Source organism: Oreochromis niloticus, linkage group LG16 (genome assembly GCF_001858045.2).
Source record: "Oreochromis niloticus isolate F11D_XX linkage group LG16, O_niloticus_UMD_NMBU, whole genome shotgun sequence".
NCBI classification, from domain to species: domain Eukaryota; kingdom Metazoa; phylum Chordata; class Actinopteri; order Cichliformes; family Cichlidae; genus Oreochromis; species Oreochromis niloticus.
The window spans coordinates 20,802,593-20,816,557 of NC_031987.2; the positions used below are offsets into that span (position 1 = coordinate 20,802,593).

The 13,965-nt window shown below is 39.3% G+C and overlaps 2 protein-coding genes across 2 annotated transcripts in view; both read left to right on the forward strand.

Annotated features, from left to right (window-relative positions):
- The first annotated feature begins 209 nt into the window (after nucleotides 1–209).
- creg2 (cellular repressor of E1A-stimulated genes 2) lies at nucleotides 210–3,437 on the forward strand. The gene is made up of 4 exons (XM_003452959.5): nucleotides 210–999; nucleotides 1,839–2,008; nucleotides 2,831–2,944; nucleotides 3,037–3,437. The coding sequence occupies exons 1-4, from the start codon at nucleotides 583–585 to the stop codon at nucleotides 3,176–3,178; spliced, it is 843 nt and encodes a 280-aa protein (XP_003453007.1). The 5' UTR covers nucleotides 210–582; the 3' UTR covers nucleotides 3,179–3,437.
- Nucleotides 3,438–4,315: 878 nt separating this feature from the next.
- mgat4a (alpha-1,3-mannosyl-glycoprotein 4-beta-N-acetylglucosaminyltransferase A) overlaps nucleotides 4,316–13,965 on the forward strand; it is a 35,000-nt gene continuing 25,350 nt past the window's right edge. Inside the window, exon 1 of the mRNA XM_003452958.5 lies at nucleotides 4,316–5,295. Within this exon, the coding sequence (XP_003453006.1) occupies nucleotides 5,202–5,295 (94 nt within the window). The 5' untranslated portion in view covers nucleotides 4,316–5,201. The remainder of the gene's footprint in view (nucleotides 5,296–13,965) is intronic.

A 13,965-nucleotide genomic window follows, 5' to 3' on the forward strand; every position in this document is an offset into this window, starting at 1 on the left:
TTGTTTCTTGAGATGTGAGATACTCAGGAAATACACTGCATGAGAGAGTGAAAACTCCAAAAAAAAGTAATACAAAAACAAAAGCTAAACCTTTAGGTTAAATCAAAACACCACCTACATATTATTATTATTATTATTATTATTATTATTATTATTATAAACAGTTTATTGTCTTCTTTTACTAACAAATTCTCATTATTATTGCTTTTAATCATATTTTTTTCTTGCGTGGCTATGTGTCCTTATAAGATGCTGTATAAATAAAAGTTGTGCTGCATGATCGTTATATGACTTTTACACAGTCTCTGTGGGACTAACAGGCCACACATGAGTTATATGCCACTAGAATTAAACACAAATACATAGTATGCAGTAGTTACTCGGTTATTTAGCACCTTCTCTGCAATCCCTTCTGCTGAGCGTTGATTGTAAAATTGCCTTATGGTGAATCAGCAGGGGTCGCTGTGGAAATTGCTCTCTGTGGCGAAGTATCCCCGTGTTATGAAAGCACACACGTGAGTTTGTAAACAAGAGAGAGAGAGCGAGAGTGGAGGAGGACGGCCATTCTCCCAGCTCAGTAATATGAGGCCTTCTTACTTTCCTTTGGCGCTGTTTGCCAACATCCTGTATCTGTGTGAGAGCTACACCCTCAGGAGCTCCGTGTCCTGGGTGGTGTCCTCCAACGATGTGGTGGAGGACGGGGACTTGTCGGAGGAGGTCGCCCCGGCGCTGCTGGTGGACAGTGCGGGGCTGTGGAAGCAGGCGTATCCGTCCTCCAACGTCCTCGGAGACAGCGTGGAGAGCCCCGGAGAGCTGGTCAAGCCCGAGGGCGACAGCGCCGCACAGCTTTCCTCTCGCCTGTTTTCATATCGGTTAGAGAAGGTGAAGAAGTCCGCCAGCAGCACTCCTCCCCCGCACCAAGACACAGCCAAGACTGCCAGATACATATCTCATTACAGTGACTGGGGGTACCTGGCCACCATTTCCACTCAAGACAAGGTAACGCACACAGAGTGGATAGTGGTCCCGGTTCAGGATTTCTTTGCGCATTTAAGCTTAATGGGACAAGCTGAGGAACACGCCCATGTTCTCACCATAATATGAAAAAGATACCCTTCTACCTTTGTGCGTGGACCCTTTGATTTTACACGAAACACGATCAGCTTTTTAAATACACTAATGAAGATCTGAAACAAATTCACCAGTGAAAATCAAAAGCATATGCAGGAAATCACACCAAGTCACAAGTCCTGAAAATAGCCTTAAAAAAAATCTCCTTACGCAAGACCAGAACAGATCAACCCGAAGTGCCTTTTGGGATACACCCTGCGTATGTAATGTAAACTTAATTGAGAAATAGCTTCAGTCTGATGGGCGAAGCTCTGCGTGGATGGGTGTCCTTCTCCAGCTTCTCCCATCTCAACAAACGAGCTCCATCTGTTTGTGCTAACTATTTTAAAATGGAGCTCATGAATTTGCTGTTGCACTAAAACCTCTTCCGGAGTGACCTCAAATATCAACAAAGCTGAAGGCATAGCTGTTCTGTCAAGCTTTTGGAAACTGCTGATTTCTGCAACTGATTGGTTGTCATTGGGCTATTTCATGTAAACATTTCATTAATTTTTTAGGATCACGTTTATTTCATTTTAGTGTAATTTTATTGGTTTTATACACTAAAATTTACTTAAAACAAGCACAAAGGATCTGTGTTGCTTAAAACCTATGCCTTTATATATGCATAAAAATATAAGTTTCTATATACTGTAAAAATATAGCACTTAATTTTATTTGTGTGTGTGTGTGTGTGTGTGTGTGTGTGTGTGTGTGTGTGTGTACAGATCAAAGGTCTTCCTTTTGGAAACATCTTCTCAGTGAGTGATGGACCACTGGACAACAGCACTGGAGTCATCTATTTTTATGTGACTCCAATGGACAACACTGTGGCAGACCTGAAAAGCAACCCGTATGCTTCTCTCACCTTCTCAGAGGCTGAGGGGGAATTCTGCAGGTAGTCTAAATGTTGTTCTGTGGGGGGAAAAACACCCGTCTATCTGATTATTGATAGACAGGTGACATCTTGCCAGATGCTCTTAGGTGTTGATTTAGACACAGAGGGGATTGGCTTTTTTCACTCACAGCCTCTACACTGGCACTTGATAATCGTACTGCAGAGTCTATGCAGTCTTTAAAGTCCCATATTAAAGCTCACTTTTTTTTACCTTGGCTGTTAATTTCAGTTAACTTTGAGTCCCATTAGGTATTCTTGTGTTGTTGCTTCTGTCAGTTTGTTTTTAGTCACATTTTATTGTATTTGTTTTATTGATCGCAGTTTTTATCTTGTTTGCATTTGTAAAGCACGTTGGTCAACCTTGTCACTTTTAAATGTGCTGTAGAAATAAAATTGACATTATTGTTCATTTAATAAAACACAAAGTGAAATAAGAGTTTTAGATATGAAAGAAGCTTTCTTAAAAACACTCTAATTACTTCCTCTAATTACTTCAAGAGAAAGATCATGGATGACAGAGGAGGATGGAGAGGTATAGAGTGAGATGGAGGCAGATGATTTGCTGTGGTGACCCTTAAAGAGCACAGCTGAAAAAAGATGTTTTGAGCTTCAAACAATTTCCACAAACTAGTTGACACAGTAATCTTGGGGATTTTGGGACAGTTCGTTTGTTTGGTCTAACCTCAGCTAAATCACTGCTGCAGCTTTCTGAAACACTACATACAGCTGTGTGTCTTGCAATGTTGAATGCTCTCCTGTTAATTGTGTGTGTGTGTGTGTGTGTGTCTGTGTGTGTGTGTGTGTGTGTGTGTTCTTTTTAAGGCAAATGGTGTATGATCCAGAGGATCCCAGATGTGCTCGACTCACGCTCACGGGCAAGATGGTGGAGGTGGCCCCGGAGGAGCTTGCTTTTGCAAAGGAGGCAGTGTTCTCAAGGTAACAGAGCATGTAGAAGATGTATTTTCCTTAGGGAAACACCATTTGGCATGCGTAACATGTATCCTGATATTTTGCACAATGTTTTAAAGGCATCCTGTTATGGCAAAGTGGCCAGTGGGACACAAGTGGTTCTTCATGAAGCTGGAGTTGATTCAGATCTGGCTGCAAGACTGGGTCGGGGGTACAACGCTCATTCCGCTGGAGGACTACTTTAAAGCTACTCCTTTCTGAGAATATCCCTCCGCTTGCAAAAATGCTGTCTGCCCCACAGATATCACTCCAGTAAGGTGTTCACAAATTCACAAAGCAGAATGTTCAAAGAATGTTTTACATCTTGTTTAAAATCCTGTTTCAATTCATCTGTGAGGCGGGGGTTGTTCTTCACGCCTACATTTTCTCTTCTTTCATATCTTTGTTTGTCACACAAGATCAGTTACTTGTGTTTGATGCGTGAATGTATTTATAGTCAATAAATGACTTAAACTCCTCACATCTGTGAATGTAATTTGTATGAAACACAGATTATTTGTTGATTGCGTCTTCGGTTCACATTAAGATGCATTTTTTTAAAGAAATAAAATTAATATTGTACATAATATTTAAAGTAAATATAAATTTGGTGTCTATTGTTAGTATTAACTGATTCACACTCCTGAACTTGTCATTTTTCATTTTTAAACACAAATATGGTAGATTGTGTTATTAACAACAGAACATAGAAAACAAATCAAATGTTTAAATTGAGATATTTTACTGCTGCATGAAAAATGCCAACTCATTTTGAGTTTGACAGCAACTTGTCTCAAAAAACATTGGGCAGCTATTTTTTGCACAGTTAAACCCTTTCAAACTTCATATTCGAATATGAATATGCTTCCTGTAGTTTAAGTCTTATCATTCGCTTGCATTATGTTCTGCGTTGAGAGGGTGCCAGCTGATAGCAGAGATCGTGCATACAAATACAAGTTGAAATTGTGGGCACTAGATGGTGCGCTTAATACGTGTTGGGGGAAAAATAACCGCTTGGTGCAAAAAGCAGAAGTTTGACATTATAGAGGTTTCTAGTGATTTCACAAGAATTTCCACGCCAATAATTAAGGTGTGCTGGTTTATTTTATTTTATTTTTTTAATTTCATCTATAGTGGGGGGTTTGAAACTTAAAGATGATTGTGTTAAAGTTGGAGTGAGAATTGAACAGATTTTTTTTTTCAGGTGCAGCAATAATAGTTTTAAACAAACAAAGATATGAAAATAGCAGTCCTTTAATACACCTGGAATGACTGCATGCTCGTCCCGTCGTGAGTTGCACCCACTGTTGTCGACCACAACCGTGAGTCCGGTGAGTGCTTTATTTTGAAAGTTCTTACCGGAAACCCAGTTTGCTACCTTATAGGGCACGTTAATTTCCCTAAAAAAGCACCCAAGTAAGACCGGTTTATTTATATAATATGTAAAAAAAAAAACATTTGCGCTTTAATTATTTTAGGGGTTGTGTTAATTGAGGTGTAGAACTCCTCCGCGATAGTCAGCGCAGAATGAGCCCCCTGTCCGCTTTGCTTTAGTTTACCCGGCTGGTTTCAACTTAGTGTTAGCTCGTCGGCTAAGTAGCTAACAGACGTTCTGTCGCAGTATGCGGGTCGACCAGCGGTGACGGTTAAAACTTGGTTGTTTTGTGGAAGAGGCTCGGCGAGTTAGCCGCACTCTACCGTGTTTTTTGCGTATGTTTTAACCCTGCTCTCCGTTGAACGTGATTCGAGGCGTAGCCTTTAGGACACCGTCAGAGACCCACCAGCCTATCCCGGACGATCACCAGTCACACTGTTGAGATGACATCTACTTGTAACTTGTAGCTTAACGGCTGGCTTTAAAAACACTATGGATTGTATTGGCAACTAGTTCGTTCTTTTTAAACCCACAATGTAAGCTATCTTGTCTCACAAACAAAGTAGCTGACTGGTAACTGATAGGCTAGGTTAGCGCATATTTTATTTTTAGTCACGCGAACAACGAAAAAAGAAGACGCTCCGAGTCTGAGGCTACAGCAGCGCCCCTGTTTCCGTGCGCAGAAGTCGGTGTTCACCCTTCCCGTTAAGCGGAGCGTTTTTACGGGTTGAAGCGCCCTATGCCTGTGCCTACGCCCGTCTCCACATCCTGAAGCCAGAGAGAGAGAGGGAGAGACGGAGGGAGGGAGGGAGGCAGTGGCAGCTCCGGGGTCCCCGACACTCAGCCGAGGAGAGGCATCGCTGAAATGAGATGAGGCTCAGAAATGGAACTGTGGCCACTGCACTTATCTTCTTCACGTCTTTCCTTAGTCTCTCCTGGTATACAGCGTGGCAGAATGGCAAAGGTAAGTTGGACATTTATGTCATCTCCGCGCCCCCCCCTCCCCCCCAAAAAATGTCAGAAGGATCGACGGTCTCTAGACGAGGCCTGGTTAACAAGCTGGCAGGCAGAAAGCTGAAGCATGACCAGCAAGCAGTATGTCGTAAGACACAGCAGGTGAAGTCATCCATCCCGTGAAACCAGTATCAACGTGTTAATGCGTAATAACCCGTGTTATCGCTATAATACATGGATGGAGTTCCTTTGTTTTAAGCGTTATTGTGCCTCATCTCCTGTCCCAGTTAATCATACCCAAAGTGCTGTTTCCAGCCATCCTCAGTAACTTAGGGATAATCTAGTTTGCCCCTGCCAGGCAAAACCTCTAGATAATTACGCCATTCAGTAACATTAGGATTTCTGCATACACGTCTTCAGTGACTCTCATCTGAGCATTACATGTCCTGTCAGGCATCTGTGCCTGGGCTTATTGCACAAGTGTGGCTGTGTTACAGTACACTGCTGAGTGGCTGAGTGCTTACTTTCCAGTGTGGTGTGGGCAGGAATATGGGCCTTGGTCTTGTTACCAGCAGGGTGTAAATAATTGCAGACCATATATAAATTCCAAGCAAGGGATTCAGGATGTGATTACTGTGGAGCTTATCAGCTTGATGAAATGTTTTCCTTTAAATGGAGCAGGCTCAGACTGGTCTGGTGATTATATGAAAGTGGGCGTATGTGGGGGTAGAGGTTATGAGATGATGCCACCATAAATGTTGCACCTGTTGATACAGTTAGTAAGTCTGTATAGGATATAGCTATGACTGGTCTTAATCCTTAACATGTATTGTGGCTCACAATGTAGATGATGTGCTCACCTGTACAACTTATAAACCATTAACGTTTCCATTAAAATACAGTGCATGTGTCCAACCATGGTTATCCAGTAGCAAGTGTATGAGAAAATTTGTTATTTTAAATATGACTTCACACTTGTCCACAAACCATCTCCACATCTCATCCCTGTGAAGACAATATCTCAGCTGCTCTGTGAGGATATTTCCTCAAGTTTGGCAGAAATAGTCACTTGGATGCATGGATGAAGTGATTAAATCTTTGTGCTCTGACAGAATAAAATCATGAAGTAACAACTGTTTATACCAAAAGGTCACCTTTAATTTGACATAATCATACCCTGCATGAATACTTATCTGGACATTATACAACGGCATAACTCAGGAAGAGAAAGGTAGACTGTAAATAAATGTAACCTGGGGTATGTTTAATTTGTTCAAACTTAAAATAATTTTTTTTGTTTCTCAATTGGCTAAAATAACAGAAAGATGCATAGATTTATTTTAGATAGTTAAAAATAGTTTTAGTTAAAAGGACGTTTTCCTTCCCATTATCACCAACTGCTTACATTTAGGTGTTTGTCTGATTGTTGGAGTTTCACTTTCTATTTGTTATTCCAGGATTTTTACTGTACAATGAAAAGCGACTTGAGGCAACCTTTGCTGTGATTTGGTGCTATATAAATAAAATTGAATTGAATTAAACTCCTGAATAACTATTTTGAGCCTGGTAAATCTGTGATTGCTGCCAATAGTCTTCAATTGTAGCACTGAAATTGTGGTAATTGAATATATGGTTGTAAGCCAGGTGTGTTTTAGAATATGTAGCTTCCTTGCAGCAACACTCAAATCTAAAATTTTTTATACTGTTATTGCGACAACTAAGTGTTCACACTGGGCTTTATTTGTGAAGCTTGTAAACACCTGCAAGGAATTTGACTTTTATGTTACTCACAATAAAATCACTCCCTAATTGTAGACATACAATTAGAACAAGAACTAATAAGCTCAGCAAAGTTAGTTCAGGTGATTGTTTCTGTTTCACACATTAAAATCTTAATATCCTGTTACAGTCAACGTCTGTAATGAAACAGAAAAATACAGATGTAAAACTGCAACCTGTCTGGCAAGTTGAGCTGATAGTTCTGTTTTTCCTAGAGTCTTGTGGTAACGGAAATCCAAACAATGCTCAGTATGGAGTAGAGCTGGGCGATAAAACGATAACGATATGTATTGCGAAATAACTTTTTCTCGATAGAAAAATTAAACTATTGCGATAGACCTCATCTCTCTTGTCCTCTTAAAAAAAAAAGAAAAAAGAACAGCCAATCCAAATTAAGTAGCGCAGAGCCGAACCAATCACAGCCGCAGCGTCACGTCACATGACTTGTTACGTACAGCACAAGCGCCAAGGCGCACATGTGTATTTGTTTTTGCAGCCGGGCCGCCCAGGTAATGAAGGAAATGAGTTTGCCGACTACAGAAAAATCAACCGAGAGCGTGAGCGAAGGTTACCGAAGAAAAAACAGATGATGGTTCCAATGCTGGAGAGATTGTCAAACGGAAGGGCCACAGAAGTTCCGTAGTGTGAAGGTATTTCGGCTATTTCAAGTCTGACAAAAAACAGAGTAGCGCGCACTGTAAATTGTGCCGAAAGCAAGTCTGGAAATAGAATAAAGCGGTGCATGCTCAATCTCTGACTGAAAGCGCTAATTCGTCATTCGGCTTTTGTCAGACTAAAGTAACTGTTAAAACTGTTTGAAAAGCTAAGCTATACAACAAGGAGAGATTGATGCTACGTCCACACGTACCCGGGTATTTTTGAAAACGCAGATTTTTCTATGCGTTTGCACCTTTCGTCCACACTTAAACGGCGTTTTCAGTCACTGAAAACGGAGATTTCTAAAAACGCCTGCCAGGGTGGATATTTTCGAAAACTCCGTTTTTGCATTTACGTGTGGACAAGAAAAACGGAGAAAACGCAGCGTCAAAGGTGTGCGCCTTTTTTGACGTCACACTGTGCGCCACGTTATTGTTTCGGTGAAATGAATTTCTACAATACTGTTAATTGTACTCTCTGCAGTGTTTAAATGCTTACATATACACACATAGTTACTGTCCCTCCACACATACGACTCGGTTCTGTTTCTATGCCCCATCTTTGTTTACTATTTCCTACCGAGGCTTCTAGACTTCTGATTGGCCAACATTTCTACACGGTTAGGAATATATCGCCACCTGTTGCTTTGGCATGTTCCTAGCAGCGTTTTCCTTCATGTCTGCGTTTACGTGTGGACGGGATTATTTTTTAAAACGAAAACGGAAAATCTCCGTTTTCAAAAATACCCGTGTACGTGTGGACGTAGCCTGAGAATTTCCTTTTAGTTCTCAGTTTATTTGATATTGACAAAAGTTAGTCAATTTTGTCTGTTGTTCTGTAAAACGACCTAAGATTTATTTTTAGAATTAAAATTTTGTTTCTAAGTGGAATTGACAATTTAGTGGTCTGTTTTGTTTGTTCTATTTTGAAACTTAAACGCTTTAGCAGCTGCCTTTTGTGTAGTTTACAATATTTGCCTTTATCTGAAACTGAACTCTCATGTTCCTTAAGTACATCTACCCTGTTGAACTTATTATGGGAAATAAATATTTTAATTAAAACAAGCTGCTAATTATTTCACATTTTACTTGTGAGCAATGGCACATTTAAATCTTACAAATATAGTTATTTGGCTTATATCGTGATATATATCGTTATCGCCTGAAATGAAAAAAACATATCGTGATATGAAAAAATCTTATATCGCCCAGCTCTAGTATGGAGTTATTATAACATAGATTTAACCTTGTCCTAGACCTTGTCCTAGAAGGAGAAGAACCGGTGTCACTAGCAGCATTTAAAACTATGCTCAAAACAAGGATCCTAAAAATGAACTGAGCTGTTATGAGTTTTATTACCAGCGCTTGTGACTTTCTTTGTGTGAAAACATCTTTGTAGATGAGGGCTACACAGAAGGAAGCAGTAATGCTGCTATTTAAAGAAAAATGCTTTGAGCTGAAAGATCTCAACATGCCAGAGCTTAAAGGATCCCTGTGGAGCATTTGACCTCTGTGCTTTTTTTCTTCTGCTTCTGAGTGGCTCCCTGTTTTTGTTTGTCACATGCACGAGCATGAGTGTGTATGTGCAAGACCTCTCATGCACAGCGTCAAATACAATCCTACCAACAGTGTCACACAGGTCCACTCATCTGTGGTTGCAGGAAGATGCCAGGAATGTGCCAACAAAGGCTGGGAAAAACAAGATTGCCAGCTAATAGACGTGCATGTAAACGGATGTTGGTTTCTAAAATTTATTTGTGCCGTGGTGGTCTGGGATTTGTGTGTTTGCTTGCAGTTTTGTATATGAAACAAGCTCTTCTTTATGCTTTGTGGGCAAATTGGCCTTTAATGTGATTGTGCTTTTATTATTTGGAGCATTCCTTTCCTAAATGCTGTCTTTGTGTTGAAGTTTTGTTTATGTCTGCATATGCTAAGCTACAGTGCAATGACAAATGATAATGAAATAGAGAAAAAAAAAGGCATTTTTTAAAGAAAATTAGCGGGGACTTTGTTGTTTGTGTGCATATGTCTCTCGCGTTCTATCTATTGTTAAAAACACCAAACTGTGGGAGTGGGATGGATGAAAGCCATTTAGTTAGATTTAATAAAAAGAAATTGTAATTGAAAGCTATACAGCACTTACATGTACACTTAGGCTATGTTCACACTGCAGGTCTTAATGCTTAATTCCGATTTTTTGATCAAATCTGATTTTTTTGTCTGCTTGTTCACACTACAAATAAAATGTGACAGCAAACGTGCTCTAGTGTGAACCCTCAAAGCGGCCTGCATGCGCAAAAGAAGACGTCACACACAACACGCTCTGTTTAGACCCTGACCAAACAGTATTGTTTGACTGATGGCCCTTAATATAAAGACTTGTTTCGGACTTTACATTTCCCAATTTTGCTTGAAGTAATAAAGTTATTTTGTTATTTACATATGGCCTAATAATTATCCTTATTGCTGTTTTAGAGAGGAGCGGTGCTTCAAAGGATAGTTGCAGATTTCTGTCAGAATCTGCAGATTATACAGTACAAATAAAATGTTCACGTTTCTCCAATGTTGTCTTCCAAACAGTTTCACTAACATCTACACTGGATGGCCAGGAAGCGTTCACGATGTCGTCTCCGGCGCTGATAATTGGCGTCTGTCTTGTGTCAGTGATGTAAAAGACGGATTTAATGCGACATGACCGATCAAACAGCAGTCACTTTCTAAAACATCAGATATGTATCGGATTCAGTACCACATTCGAAAGTGACCCAGATCGGATTTGAAAATATCGGATTTGTGCTGTTCACACTGTCATACCATGATTGGATATGGGTCGCATAGGGTCAAAAAAATCGGATTTGATGCGCTTTCGCCTGCAGTGTGAACATAGCCTTAGATTTGTTATTTTCAGAAAGTGATCTAATTACTCAGGCTGCCTTTTTCTAACTGTGTAATATTTATCAGATCTGTTCCTATAGTGCATTTCATAATATTAATTCTCTTGATTAGTGTGTGGCTTTTACATGTGTCTTTACGTATTTTATCTTGTGTTTTACTGGCTCATGGCCTCTGTGCGTTTTCTTATTTTAACATGCGATGCTTTAGCACAGATTGCTTTTCTGTTTTTTAATCAAATTTTTTATATTATATTATTTCTTACTGTGGGAATAGATGGCTTTTCTTAACTCTGGCCAATGTGAGCATTTCTAGTGTTGGACATGAACTCAGGCAGTGAATAATTTTAAAAATGTAAATGTTCAAAACCTCTTTGAGTAGGTGTTTTTCAGTGGACTTGGTTGTATAGATAAATATTTGTAGCTCAAAGAGCATTTTCTTTATTGGAGTAGAAAGATTACCTATCAGTTGTTTTTTTTCTTTTTTTTGCATTAACCTTTGCTTCTGATAGCCTGTTCTGTTGCTGGTCGCTTGACTGCTGTGAATGAGCTCTGCGCCAGTCAGCTGTCCAAACACTCTACGGTGAATGACTCTCCAGAATGTGTACTTCTCTGTCAGTCTCCTTCTTTCCCTATTGAGAAGCTGCTCTCTAGTATCTCTTTGGTTATATCTCAAGTAGATCAAAACAACAAGAACAAGCTAGATAAATACGAATAATATAGGTGAGCTTTGAGTTGGTTGCTCAAACAGTATGGTGAGGTCGTCTCTTTTTGTGGCAATGAGGAAGCGCTTATCAACATTTCTGTGTGTTTCCTCACAATGAGCATGTCATTTGTTCCAACTGGCAATAGCATTGCCAATTTAAGACCCTTTGTTTTTTTTCATTTATCAAATATTAACACTGTGCTGAGTGTTATCATAAACGGTTAAGGCTTTGCAAATACATGTTGTTTTCTTTCCATTTCCTTTCCATATACGTATGCATATTTTTTCCCGATAGCAAAGTTCACAAACATTAATAACAACCCTGTTTGTCACCAACCTTAGATACCATCATTGTGATTGCCCCTACATGTTGCTTTAAACGTTTTATTTTTCCATTTAGTATTTTTTCTTTCCTTCAGGCATAGTCAAATCAAGTGGTTGGCCTTTGTATTCAAAAACTTTCCATTTAGGGTGTTTATACAGTTCAATGCAGTTTTAAATACTGTTTAAAATCCTACTGATTTCTGTAGTGTTTAATTAATTCTGCTTGGAATATCCATGGAGAAAAAAAATACGACTGGTTTTTATAGTCTTTATAACTTTGTCTTGCATTTCATTCCTATCATTCATTCTTGTACTACGTGACAGCAGTCTCCTTGTGTTAAGACATCACATGAGGAACTTTAAAAGCCATCTTAAAGAATCATCTGATCAGTGTTGTTCTCTTTGAAAGAAGTTGAGTCTTGGCTGCGTTTACACAGTTAAAGTTACAAAAATGATGTGTTGCAGATGTTTTGAAAGTACTCAGTGTTTAATGCAGTTGTTTAGGACTTAGCCTGTAATTTTGACACTAGAATAGTGACGGTTTTGTGCTTATAGTTTAAGCAGATTTGCTATTCAGTTTCATGCACAAAACACCCTTTACTTTTGGAAATGTCACTTCCTCCTTGCCTTCCCTGAGTGCATTCCCCTCCCTTCCTCATTGTTTAAAGGCATGACTTCTTCAATCATTGCATCAGTCCAAACACAATGGGACAAAAATAGCTTGTGCTAAAGGAGAAAAAAGCAGGCAGATTCTATAAGGTGGGCTAGCGATATAGTTTATTAGTTTGAATGTGAGAAGATACGGCTTGCACATTTTGGTTCTTGTTTGTGATATCTCGCTGTGTGTGCGTGTGTGTTTGCTTTTTGGCTTTTGGACTTTGTGAGGTAGGGCAGTCTGCCAGACAAAAGTAGCCTGGAAGTAAGAAGAGTACAAAGACTAAATCTTAAAAGAGAGAGGAGAAAAGCCTGAGGTGGGCTTTTATTATGGAGAGAAAGGCAGATAGTGCTGACATAGCAGAGAAACAGTAAGATGTTTTATTTTTTACATTTTTTTGTGTGGAAAGTAGAGTGTTTCTTGGGCTCTTTTTTCGGTTGAGCATACAACTAAAAAAATTCTTTTTCATATGAATTTCAGCCCATTTTTTATTTTTTTTTAGCCCGTTTTTTTATTTATTTATTTATTTTTTTTTAAACCACTAACACAGGAAAATGCAAAAACCCCCAAAAAACAACCCAAAAAACAAACAGGAAATACACACATTACCTTGTGCCTTTTAATCAAATATAGCTGTGTTAAACCTTTATCAAGATCATAAAACAGGCTTTTATATTTCTGAGGTACATGATGTTGCATTTTTTAGATAATGACAATCGGGGATATGCAATAACTATAACATACACGTACATGTGTTTCCAAAATAGGTTTTTGATTTGCTTGAACGATATTCGTGATGTGAGAACGTTTGCTGTTAAAAGGAAGGAGGCGGTTAGATTTTTCCGTCTAAGCTCCCTCCTTGTCCTTGAATTTACTGTGTTGTGTTTTGTGCATGTTGAGCTATTCTGCTTTTGTAATTTAAGCGTTGAGCTCACCCTCACAAACATGACTGGAATCTGTTATCACGGGCAAACCAGATCAATAGTTTTACTTGGCTTTCTGATTTGTATTGATTAATTTTTAGATCAAGTACAATACAAAATATGTGCAAACTTGAAAGATCTTTTGAATGTTGTTTAAAGGACTGCAGTGTTTTCTACAGTTGTCTTGATATCTTTCCACTTCACCCTGTAGTCCTCGATTACTGGTCAGACTACTTTATCAGATGCATTATAATATAAAATGCCCATTATCATTTACCATAGCCAAAGGGTGTGTTTTCAGACTAAATCTTTTGCAGTGCCAAGCTCGTTTATTGTCATGTAGACTGAAGCACTGAATCTTAACATTTGAGAAGAGGTTCCAGTAAACATTTGCTTGAAAAATGAATTGATTAGACAGCAGAGTGTTTTATGTTAGTCAACTAATCTGTATATCAACACATTCTTTCAGCCCCCCAAAAAAGCTTTTAATGGACTTGAAGCTCCAAGTCCCAATGGATATCATTAAAAAATTGATTGGACACGTCTCTGAAAGTGGAGTTTCCAAAAAAGAGCGCTAGCCTTGGCTGAATGTAGCCTTACAGCAGCCAAGAGGAGGCAGAGGAGTGGAAGTGAGCTGAGTAAGGCTGTGCTCTGAGTTCAACGCTGTCAGACAGCACGATCTTCCATTAAGAGACACGACCGGCTGCCTGAGTTTGTCATGACTTGAAGCACAATGGAGGGAGAAC